General features: G+C 36.2%; 1 protein-coding gene across 3 annotated transcripts in view; it reads right to left on the minus strand.

Annotated features, from left to right (window-relative positions):
- The window catches only part of LOC107666564 (KH domain-containing, RNA-binding, signal transduction-associated protein 2), a 65,341-nt gene that overhangs the window by 673 nt on the left and 51,645 nt on the right, over positions 1-13,023 (minus strand). The window contains exons 7-11 of one of the 3 annotated variants that reach the window (XR_001631682.1): positions 10,709-10,800; positions 10,538-10,596; positions 8,059-8,145; positions 6,153-6,200; positions 2,370-2,492 (exon numbers count right to left, since the gene is read on the minus strand). Coding sequence is in view for 2 of the 3 variants with exons in the window: in XM_016457973.1 (XP_016313459.1) it covers positions 8,048-8,145; positions 10,538-10,596; positions 10,709-10,800 (249 nt within the window). In the remaining variant the exon portion in view is untranslated. Of the gene's footprint in view, positions 1-2,369; positions 2,493-6,152; positions 6,201-7,294; positions 8,146-10,537; positions 10,597-10,708; positions 10,801-13,023 lie in introns of those variants that run through there. The other 2 variants (XM_016457974.1, XM_016457973.1) reach the window with 2 other exon arrangements.

The raw sequence follows: 13,023 nt of genomic DNA on the forward strand, positions 1-13,023 counted from the left end.
GACACCGTAACTAGTATTAGTGTGGGGGGGGCGGGGGGGGTATGAGGATATAAAAATTAGTTTAATTTAAAATTAGTTTCATATTCTGACAAAGTTGGAAGCAACATACAGTACACAGTTTATCCCTTGTACTTCGCACAGCACATGAATGGGAATGCTAATAGAAAGATTTCTCCATGACCTCCTTGTTTCAAATGCCATTTTCCACAAAGATTTCACTCAAAGTTTTAAATTAATCACTTATTGTCTTGTTTTCAAATGTCCTTGAATCACAGCAGAACAATTAACTTCCCAAAACAGCTGTAATTTGCAAAGAATTAAACCGATGAAGAGATGGGTGAGTGGTAAACTGATTACATGAAAACAGGTGAAAACAGCAAGGCTCCCTGCTCCCTGAAAATGTGGACCCTAGCTCACACAGTTATAAGCTCAGCATGAGAATGGCTCGGTGCAATGTGTCTGCCAAAACAGCACAAATAACGCTGGAATCCATTATACCGCCATAATACTAATCAGTTGAACACCAAAAATAAACAGATGCTATGCAAACATGGCTGCATTTTCCAGGTGATGTGTTCAGGAGGGACTACAGGAGTGTGATTTTCACTAGAGGAGACAGGATAAGTCACAAATGCATGTCTTCCTAAAGCATATGGAGTGCTTATTAAATGAAGAGGAAAGTCCTCTATAATGAGAAGAGTGGGACTACTGTTAATTGAGATTCATTAAAAACTAAAGGATAATTACATTGTGTCTCGCATGCTGAATTGAATATTTGATTATCGCACCATCAAAAGTGCTGCGGTTTTGAAGCACAGCTGCGATATGGCGGTGAGTTTTGCTGATGTTCAGACCAGAAGAAGAGCAAGTGTAATATTTTTTCACCAGTTCAATAAACACGACTCTAATATTGAGTAACTCACATTTGCACACAATATTGCCAGTTATTTTGTCAATATAAAACTAAAATAGTTACAATTGAAGCAGTTGCGTTTCATTTCTGTGGTTCTGAACAAATCAATTAAGTGAATGATTCAATGATGCACTCATAAAGACACTTGTTTCATTCCTGAATGAATCGGTGATTTTAAACAAATAATTTGAATGAATTATTCACTCCTATTGGTGTATCTATGAAAACTGTTGAAAAAGTTGTTGAACAATCTGTAATATTTACTGCATAGAACAGCAATCTGTCCATCTGAAACACGGACAAAAGCAGAGTGCTACTAAGAGTAAAAGTCCTAGAAATTTTGGCCTGTTTATTGGCTCTCATGGAATGCTGCTCAGCCAATCAAATTTGAGGAAAAGAACTAAAGGCCCGTTCACACCAAGGACAATAACTATAGGGATAACTTTAGCATTTAATTATCTATGAGACTCTAGAATGATAACAACATGGAGGAATTATATAATTGGAATCTCTATAATTTGAAAATCTTCAGCTGATGAACAATAAAAACACTGACAGCCATTTATAATCCACCCAACATTAAAGGGGTCATATGATGCGATTTCAATTTTTCCGTTCTCTTTGGAGTGTTACAAGCTCTTGGTGCATAAACAAGATCTGTAAAGTTGCAAAGACTAAAGTCTCAAATCCAAAGAGATATTCTTTATAAAAGTTAAGAGTTAACCACGACTACCTAAAACGGCTCGTTCTAACACGCCCCCACATATCTACATCACTATATCATATGACCCCTTTAACAAGATTGAGCATTTAAAGGGGCAGACACTGTAGCACGCATACAGTACAACAGATGTTACTGTGGATACTATAGTTATCTATATAGTTATTGTTCTCAGTGTGAACACCAAGAACGATAACTATAATGATAACAATATTAGCATCCACATCGATGCACAATAATAATTTTAAGTGCGCTGCAGTTATGTTGTCTGCCTCTTTAAATGCTTGAGTTCTTTAGGGTCGGGTGGATTCTAATTGGCTGTCAATGTTTTTTTTATTATTCATCAGGTGGAAAAAGAATAGTTCGGAAAGATATTCCACCAATATCGTTCCTCTGTGTCATTATTGTTATAGCTGTGATCACAGAATTACAACAATTATTAAAATTTTATACTTATAGTTATCATCGGTGTGAATGGCACTTAACTGTTGTATAATCTAATATACTGTTATTATAAGTAATATACGTATAATAATATATAAACTAAGGCTATTATAAGTAAAGGCAGTTTACTTATTTTTCGCTAAGCTTTCAGTACACTTGTAAGAGGCAGGTATACACAATATCTATATGTAACATGAAATTGCATCTATCCTCTCAAGGAAGTGTGGCTTCTGTAATTGGATGTTGAAGTGCTGCGGTTACGCTTTCCATGTTTTCAAACACACTACTTACCTGGCATACAGCATCTGTGCACAGACTGTTTATAAGCACTTCCTCAGCCAAATGAGACGGAGCCCCCTCACTTCTCACTGATTGGTTTTTATCAGTATGCTCCACATATCGACTGCAGAGCGCCTGCAACGGTAGGGAAGAGATGTTACTCAGGTTAAACAAATGGAACATTTAAGGAGAGGCTGGGAAGGGATATCCTACTCTCGGCAGCATAAAAGGCAGAGATATAGCTGGATATGTGGGAGGACTTGGTGTCAGAGAACTGCTGATGATATAGTCATACCCTCCTCAGCGATAATATGTGTGTCTAAAATCTTGCCTGAAGATAGATGAAATAACATGAATACGAGCACAGTCTGACAAACTGGTATTTGTTGAAGAATTAATAGCATGACACGTCTCTTTGCCTCAAACCACATCATGCAGTTGTTTCGGCTGTTTTATTTTTATACACCGGTTATGATTCATGATCTACTGAAGAAAAGGCTGTATCTTCTTTCACTCTCCTCCACGCTGACTGTCCGATGGCTTAACGTAGGTAATGATTACATCTCACATTACATTCTCAGGCTTAAATAAAAGCTACAAGCTTCATTTAAAAGAATTTAGTGGATTTATTTTCAAATCTCTACATCGTCTGCACTGATTATTGATTATGGAAAAGTAATGGAGGCTAGATTAACTGGTCTCTTTCCATTATCCACGTTCATTCCTGAAGGACCCTCTGAAGAGGCTATAGGCGGGAGGCTCACACACTCTTTCAAGCCTGAGTCATAAAAGTCTGTTTAATTCCCATACAATGGCTTTAACTGAGGCACTACATTGTGGGATATCAACATCACAGGAGTATAAAATAAACTAAGACCACAATTTAAAAGATGAAAAGACCAACAGACTCATCATCCCACATTTCGAAGGTCTGAATGCTGCCAAGAAATTGGAGCTTGTCGATTTCTCTTTTTGTACAGTTAAGAGCTTTGTGCCCTTAACATTTGTTTGTCTGCTCTCCTGCTGTGTTAAACCCAAAGGAACTGAATTACAGGACCAGCATGTAATGTGTTAAAGCACCATGCTGCCTAACAAAATCATTTTAACATTCATTCTTGTGTTTGGAGCTGGTTTATATTTGTCCTCTTTATTTTTAGTTCTGATGTGCTGATATTACTCTGTAGATGTTAATAAAATGCAACTAATCTTAAAAATAAATAAATAAATATAAGCAAAATTGTCAGTAGCTGAGGAAAGTATGTACCAAAAAAATGTTTTTTGTTATTGTGCCTTTGTATTGTTGTGAAAGTATCCTTAGTTTTTAATATCATGGCTACACTCTAAAAAATCCTGGGTTATTTTTTTAACCCAAATGCTGGGTTAAGTCTTTTAAGCCATTTTTTGGGTTATTTTTTCAGTGTTTGGGTAGTTTTTGTGTTACCCAGCTCCTGGGTCAAATGTAACAACCCAGTGTTTGGGTTGTTTTGGCGTCTTCCCTTCTCGAGAGAGCAGTTCTAATCGCCATCGAATTGATGCATTCTTCGGTAAAATACAGGTTTGTGTACATTTTATTTTATCTATAAAATCGTTACTGTGCTGTATATCGTTCAATTTTATGCAGAGCAACATACAGGCGCGCGGTGTGAATCACCTTTAACGAGTGTCGCGGTCTTTTTGCGAAAGTTGGAAAAGCCTGATGCTTTGCATAAAATAAATGATTTTATTCATAAGGATACAGAATATAATACTTTGGATGTTAAAAGTTTAATGTGTGAAGTAAAAAATTAGCTAGTAATATAGTAAAAATTAATAAACCCATTAGCTGGGTTAAATCAACCCATTATGCTGGGTTAAATAAACAACCCAATTTGCTGGGTAAATTTAACCCAAGATGGGTTCTGTCCTATATTTACCCAGCCCTTGGGTTAATAACAACCCAAATTTGGTTGTTTTTAACCCAGTGTTTTTTAGAGTGTATATTAAAAGTTGCTGTTGGGCCACAGCTGTATTTTTTATATATATACAAACAAATAATTCCTATTATGCGAAAGAAATGTGATAATGATTCTAAAGCCCTTTTGTTCAAACGACTCTCCATCTCTGTCTCTTGCTCTCTATGTGATGACCAACTCTGTCATAGAAAGCAACAGTGATTTTCAACAGTGATGGAAACTCCACAAGTATTTGACAGCAAATTGAATGTCTTGTGTGTGAATTACAGACACCCAACAGAAAGCATCATGCATTAATCTGTTATTGTCATAAATGTATTCTTACTCACCGCAGAAAAACAAATCGCAAAAAGAAAATGCATTGTGAATCACAGAAGACCAGATTTAACAGCCTAAAAAGTCCAGTTGCTTGTTACTAATGAATCTCATTAATTCACAGCACATGTGAGATCAGTCATAAACTGATATTTTTTTCATATTAACCACCTTTACGTTTGCATTCAAAATATCAGACCTCATGCACTCTCTTTCACCGTGGAACACTGTATAAAGACAAATGAGATATACATCCAAGCTTCAAAACCCTCTGCTGACATGTTCATGCTGAAGGCACTACTGTGAAATAGCAGAATAGCCACCTGTGTGCCACTGATTCCAAGACAATGCCCATTTTAAATAGCAAGCCTAAAGCCATTCAGAATCATACCAGTCCACAAATCACAATACCATAAAAATGATTTCAATAATGAATAATCCCTTTTTCATTACATTTAATTACATACTATTTTACACAAATTTAATATAACGGTTGAAGATTTATTTCATGCATACCATTAACGATCAAAAATCACAGCAGTGTTAATGCGACTAAAACATCTTTGCCATCGTTTCCGTTCCTATTACCTTTCCATTCTCAAATAAGCCATCTGATAAGCATCAGTGATTTACTCATCCTTTGCTGGCTTACAAATGGTTCTCTGTGTGAAAAAACGCATCTGTTTGAGCATGCCCCTGTCTTGTCCTTAATTAGACTATAAAACATGGCTGACCTCTACAAAAGACTTCCATCCATCAAGAGAACCAAAAAAATGTCAAAATTAATAGAATGACTAATATATGCATTTTGGAAGACCCAAGCATTAAAAAAGCTTAAATCGATACTGAAAGTGTTGCGTTTAATGATTTTACATTTTTTGTTTGTTTCTGATGCGCATAATTGCCTTAGCAAAAGAACAAATAAACCAAACAGAATGAGTCCCAAAGAATATTGTGTTTTTGTCTCTTGTTGCTGTTCACATGCGGGGATCTCCTGCAGCATATTTAATACAAAAAAAAAAAGTTAATTACCCAAACGTTCAAAGCATTGTTCCTGAAGGCCACATTTCACTCGAGGTCATACAATCACTACTTAATATTTTAGTCGTGCAATTAATCTGTGCGTAGTGTCATAAGTCTATATCATACTGTGTGGGTTTCTGTCTTCAAGCTATAACCCAATAGGATGTTTGTGTTACTTGTTAAATGGTTTATTAATTGTACTGTCACAACAAAACATTAGTACATGCTCCTCAGTTTGAAGTAAAATAGTTTGCTTTATTGTTTTGTCTCGCTCTAAGACAGCTCTATGGTACATATAGGTGTATACTGGGTGTTTCCGATGTAGCATGACAGATTTATGCCAAATGAGAGTGTTTCCCACCTATATGGCTGAAAATTAATGGATGTATGGACTTCCGTAATAATAAAAATCAGGCAAGAAGTCATAATAAACCCCAGCAAATATACACCTAAACTATATTTGAATGCATTTGTTATCATGTTTAGAGACACTTTTGCAGCTTACCCAGTCTGACTCAATCCATTGCATCTCAGTTCACAGAGAGACTGGTACCTGTTGGAAGGATAAATCAAATTTAGGATATAGATTTCGAGGCGCTATTAGTATAATACACAAAATGAAGTAAGAAGAGACAATGAGTAAGACTACAAGTCAAAACAAACGTACACTCGCATGCACAAATAACAGATGGATTGAAAACAGTTTGACAAAGCATATGTTACTATCAAAAAAGTAAACCAATTTGTGGGGCTGGACAAAAGCTGTCGGAGCAGAATATGATTTGAGAGCAACCATCTTTTTCAGCGTGTCTGGTTAAAAAGCTTAGTTTAGCTGGTCAGGTATTAAAGATCAGTTTTAGCTTCTTTTAAAAGATGGATTGTTAATTGTTTTTTCTTCTTCTTATGTGTTAGTAAGTCATTTTTGATGTCACTAGTTAACTTTATTAGCGGATTTAGAGGGCCGAGGCATTTATTTGGGGTTAGTGAGGGCAGGTTTACTTTTTGAAGTATAAATAACTTAATTTGTGACTGGCATTCGCAACATTAGTTATTATTAGGGTTACCTGCTTAACGTTTAGTCATCCTTTTCGAAGTCTTAATACGCGTCAGCATTCAGTTCTAATAGTCACAAAAAAGAGTTCAGGTCTCTATAGGGCCTTCAATAGTGCTGATATTTAAAAGCATTGGTATTACAACACAGATGCAGCCTTCTGATGTTCATTAACATAAATAGCAAAAGAGGAAAATGTACTGTAGGTAGCAGAGATAAAGCATTTTAACTGGATCCCATTCACTCCTGCGAGTGATGAAACTGTGAATATCAGCCATATTCACATTGGCTACAGTGGTTAACACCAAAGACTGAAGGCACTTAGAACATCTTATTGGAATATTGGGACGTTCTTACCTCCTGAATCTCCATATCATTCTCAGAGTCACGTTAGCGCAGACAAGTCAGTCCGACTTATTGTTTAATAAGCTGAAGCTTAAAGAGTGTGTTAAAAAAGATTCAATTTATTGGTCTAAACAGTTGATTTCCATTAACATGTTAAACATTTAAATGACTAATCAAGAGTCAATGAACAATTTAGAGCTAAATGTTAAAAATTATTTAACAAAGTTTAATTCTATTAATTAAGCTTATCTATTATTACACAAAATGACTTGACAACGTTTCTACGGTTCCTTTTTGTGGCTTTTCTTTGTTAAATAGATATCTATAAAAAAACATATTATCCATTTCCTCAGGTCATACAGGCATTTAGTACTACAGACAAGTACGTACCTAATCTAATTTTACAAAAATGATCTCATCTTTATTAACAAATTATAGCAACACAAGTTTAACAATTATGATCACCTATTTAGAGAAGCTTGCACAAGGCGCTTTACATCCTTTTTATTACATTTTTATGTACAAATACAAGCTACACACAAAGCAAAGCACTTGGATGTGGCTACATACATAGCCAATTGCTTTCAAACCCAATACTGATATCAAAATTAAATGTACAAACTCAGTATTTACCATCATCAAATCAAGAATTACGAAAGATGTTATGTACAAAATGAGTCTCTCCTCATACATTTTTGTCTTAACGCAATGTGTGGCTAATTCCATGCTTTACATTTGGGGGACAAACAATGGAAAACTAAAGGAAGGAGCATTCAATGACAAAAGTACACTGCCAAATCCTAGCCAGAATTAACGTTCATAAGGTATCATACAAAGAAGTCAACAGTTTCATATAAGAAAAGGGACCATGTTGCTCCCCCCCCCCCTCCCCAAGGTTAATGTGAGTTTAAAAACATGATTGACCTATCACTTAACAATCCCATTTTAGATTATTTAGTAAATAAGGTTGACGTTGTATGGAGGTCACATGATCTGGAGCACCTTTAATATCTACCATAGGGGTGATCTCTGTAGCCCCCTCGAGTAAGTCTTGATGCTGGAGCTTTGAGGTTGGGCCGCGATGATATCCAGTCCTCTTCTGCTAAAAGTGGAACGATTAAACGGGAAAAATATAGAACTGCTTACAACAGTTGCAACAGACTTCATTTAAAGTATTTTAGAGAAAAATGGAATTTAACAAGTGAATGTAGATGTTACGAAGGAGAGGAGCCTCTTTAAATGGCTGAAATGCAATGCTATGACGATTTTTAATGCTTCTTTTGTTCTAAGCATTACAAAATTATAAACTGAGCACCAGCTGATCATCTTACACATACATTTCAATAATTCGTTTAGAGCTCCATTCCCGCATCCCATCTAGGGCATTGCATGTTCTCCTCGGTACATTATCGTAGATTTGAGAAATATACAATGTCACATTGCCCTAATTATCAGTTACCAAAGGCAGAGCAGATGAGGCATGAACTCCTGGCTGAGCTCACAGTATGACCCTGCTGTCATTTAAATACAGTATGTGTTGGGAGCCGATGCTCCATTAGGTTCTCTGAGTGTGATCGCTGGGCCATTGAGGAAACAATCAGCCCGCCTTCAGGGCAAAGAACCTTAACCTTCATTGTTGCTAACTAGCATTTCACAGAGAAAGGAGGAAAAACCATTATACATCATGACAAAATCCCTTTTATTCCGGTATTCTGTGTAATGATCACTACCGCACAAAAAGCTCTCCCTCACTCACATTATATTTAAATAGCTTTTACCCTTAGTTCCTCCTCACTGTGAAAAACTATCTCTTCTCATTGCAATCTTATGGAAGTCTGTTTCCACCATGAGATACGTTAAAAATAAGAAATAAAGTCACATTGTGAGGTATATATTGTTACAATTACGATAAATAAATTCATAATTGTGAGATCAAATGGTCAAATAGTAAATAATAACGATTGATTTGCAATTGCAAGATAGTCAAATTGTGAGGAAAAAGTCAAATTTTGTTATACTGTATTAAGTCATAAAATTGTGAGATACAGTGACAATTACAACAAATGAAGTCACAATAGTGTTGTCACATTGTGACAAAAATTCACTATTGTGAGAAATAAAGTCAAAATTGTGAGACAGTCACAATTACAACAAATAGTCACAATTGTATGAAGTCACATTGCAAAATAGTCACAACTGCGATATATAAAGTCACACTGCAAGAAATAAAGTCAAAATTGTCATACAGTCACATTGCAAGAAATAGTTTCACACAATTGTGAGGCATAAAGTCAAATTTTGAAAAATAAAGTCACACTGTTAGAAATTGTCACAATTGTGATATAAAGTCACATTGCAAGAAATAAAGTTGCAATTATGAAAAATGAATTACTTATTTTCTTGCTGCTTTGAAACAGTTGCATAAAGTGCTATATAAATAAATGTGACTTGACTTCTCATCAAGTTGATCAATTATGAATCTAATGTGTCATTATTCTGCTCTATTTAGTTTAATGTTGTTTCAATTCAGTTTAATAAAAGGGTCAATGTTGCAAAGTTAGTGTCATTATCCAGCTCAATTCAGTTCAAATTTTGTTCTTATCTGAACGTGGAGTGACGTAACAGTGTAGTTAAATCAATAATATTACTAAATATTGTCTTGTAACCAAACAGCTGTGAGAAACAAAGCTTCAACTGTGAAACTTAAAGACACTGTGTGCAATAGGAAGTCAGAAAATCGCTATTGTGAGATACAGAGTCTCAATTACTGTTTTGTTTTGTTTTTTACTCTGAGGTGGTATGGGCAAAACCTTTCCTAACACAATGAAATCTTGGTTTCAAGCCAAGAAGTGGCAAAACGTCAACTCATTCCTGTTAACACTTTGACACTCCACTGCACAATTTGTCACAATGCAAAATTAATGAGCAGGCACGTACACAATGGGAAACTGGCATCAGAGGAAAACAACAATCCATGCCAAGAACAGAGGGAATACTGCATCAAATGTAATCCACAGAGGGCACATATTCAAAAGCCAAAGTAATGGATGAAAGGCCATTCTGACTCTGTTGGTGGGCCTCAGCAATGCCTCCAGCTATCTACTGGCTAAAGTCCACGTTTTCAAGTGCATCTTAAAACCCAGCCCTGAAGCAGACTAGTAAGGTAAGATGGCAGATGCTGTGGCCTGGGCCTCGGTGATTTAACAACTGGCAAACGCCGCTAGGTGTTTTTCCTTACCTTTAGCTCTGAAACATTTAACAGCAATATGGAAAATGAATGAGGCAAAGAGGTTTCTCACTGGTGTGGGCAATGTGCCATGACTGAGTTTCAGCCCGCCTGCTATGCAAACTACAGCTATGCAAGAGGGTGTTTCTCTTTGTGGTGCACCATTCAAAACGGATGACCTAAAATCCTAATAGTTTCCTAGTAAGCTAAAAGAAAAGTGGATGAAAAAGTTATGTTGTTTTAGAAGAACTGTAGATCAGATGCTTACCATAATTGTTGTAGGCTTCATCATTATTACCGTGTCCATATTCATAATATTCTGAGACACTGTAGGAGGGAAAATAATTCTTATGAGACATTTTGACAGATACGTAGAGTCAAAGTTAAGCATTAAGTAGCTCATGTTGTGACAAAATGTCTTTTAAAAATAAATGTGCACCTTTTCTGCTTTGTGCACTGGTTGCTGTAGTTGTCATCATAGCCCTCATAACTCTGGTCATCATATTCCCCATCATAACCATCATCGTATCCCTGAAATCACAGAAACACAAACGAATAATCACAGAGGGCGACGCTAGAGGACTGAATCTGTCTCAATGCAGCACTCTAATTGTTTATGGTTGAAAAATCAATGTTTAATTACACCGCGATAGGATTTCTCTAGTAAATATACTCCCAGAGTGGAGGACTGGCACAGCTGAATCATGTCCAACAGAAAATACTGATCAATGAGCGACAATTGTCTCATTTGCCATGTTTGAAGACAAGTGGATAATGCCTAGGTCGATCAAGTATTACAGACAAAAGAAACAATAAACAGATTAAAACTTCATGATGAGATGTTCAGGAGATCCTACATGAGTCATGTCATCCATACACTTTTTCTTACTCTTTTTTTTTTTTTTAAGCTTTCATTGATATTGAAAGAAATTATTCTTTTTACAATGCACATACGGAATATGCAGCACATAAGAATCTTTTGGGAAAAAGCATCTGAATGGGACATTCTGTTTTGCATAAACAAAATGGAGCACATTTGTATGACTATTAAAATTTGTTTGTGTCATCTACTGCTCCAGGTTCAGAAGATTTTGAACAATGGTCGGTGCATCCCATGTCCGTAGCTGGCAGAATTAATTCTGTAAAAATGAATACCCTCCCAAAGTTTATGTATTTGTTTCAGTGCATTCCCATTTTTCTTTCTCAATCCTTTTTTTCAGAAACTGGATAGGTTAGTTTCAGAGTTTATTTGGAATAAAAAGACTGCTAGGATTAGCAAAGCACTTCTTCAGCGACCTAAATCTCTGGTGGGTATGGGCTTACCCAACTTTAGACACTACTACTGGGCTGCCAATTTCAGGGTTTTTCAATACTGGTTAAACCAGTCCCAGTCGCAAAGCTCACCTATGTGGCTTGCCATAGAAACAACTTCATGTATCCCTACTACATTGACTGCCCTGTTATACTCCCCTATTAATAGTTTACACTCTACCTATACAAAAAATGTAATTGTAAAAACGTCATTACGAATCTGGAGACTGTTTAGGCTGTATTATGGATTACAAACATTTTCTATATCTGCCCCTATAGCATCAAACTTTGCTTTTCCACCATCAATGATGGACAGGACTTGTTCTCAGTGGGCAAAATATGGTTTATCAGTGTTTAAAGATTTATATATAGATGATGTTTTTGCATCCTTTCAACAGCTCTCAGATAAGTTTTTGCTGCCCAGAAACAATTTTTTCCGATATTTGCAGGTTCGCAGTTTTATCCATAATATGCATCCTCAGTTCCCTAGCCTCCCCTCTTCCTACTCCTACAGATTTAATACTCGAACCAATGTGTATTGAGAAAGGGATGATTTCAATTTTTTATGACAAAATATGTTCTCTGCATAGAAGCTCACTGACATCCATAAAATCTCAATGGGAGGAAGACTTATTAGAAGACATCTCAGACGAACTGTGGGAAAGCATTTTATACAGAGTGCATTCCTCATCTGTGTGTGCCAAACACAGTTGGATCCAATGCAAAATACTTCATCGTACTCATTGGACTAAGGTCAAACTTTCTAAAATTTACTCTGATGTTGATCCTATTTGTGACCGTTGTCGTCAGGCTCCTGCAACCCTGGCACATATGTTTTGGTTCTGCCCAACTCTATATGGATATTGGTCGGAAATATTTGAGACAATGTCTCAAGTAGTTGGGACAGCAATTAAACCTGTGTCTAACAGCACTGTTTGGTACACTTCCTTTGTCAGTTCGCTGTTCAGGGTACAAGGCAGATTTTGTGGCTTTTGTGTCCCTCTTGGCCAGAAGCCGGATTTTACTGCATTGGAAGTCATCTGCTCCACCTACTCACTCCTTATGGATTAATGACGTTTTTAACTTCATCAAACTGGAAAGAATTAGATATTCACTGAGGGGTTCCTCCAAGAACTTTTATAAAATTTGGGGTTCTCTCCTTGGATATATGGAAACGTACACTCCCTGCATACTGGAAGATAGTTAATTTTTACATTATTCTCTACTGTGTGACTGCTCCTGTTATAAGACTTTCAGTTTGTTGTTTAAACAATTGTTTTGGTTGGCACAAGTGTTTTTTTTTTTTTTTAATCAGTCCACCTGGAAATATCCCTGCCTATCTTCTTTCTTTCTACATATGTTAAAATGTACAACAGTATTCTAAAATGTTTGATGTTTTGTAATTTGTGGAAAATCCTATAAATAAAGTGGGGGGGGGGGGAA

This window comes from Sinocyclocheilus anshuiensis, unplaced genomic scaffold, assembly GCF_001515605.1.
Source record: "Sinocyclocheilus anshuiensis isolate Anshui unplaced genomic scaffold, SAMN03320099.WGS_v1.1 scaffold63, whole genome shotgun sequence".
Taxonomy (NCBI): Eukaryota; Metazoa; Chordata; class Actinopteri; order Cypriniformes; family Cyprinidae; genus Sinocyclocheilus; species Sinocyclocheilus anshuiensis.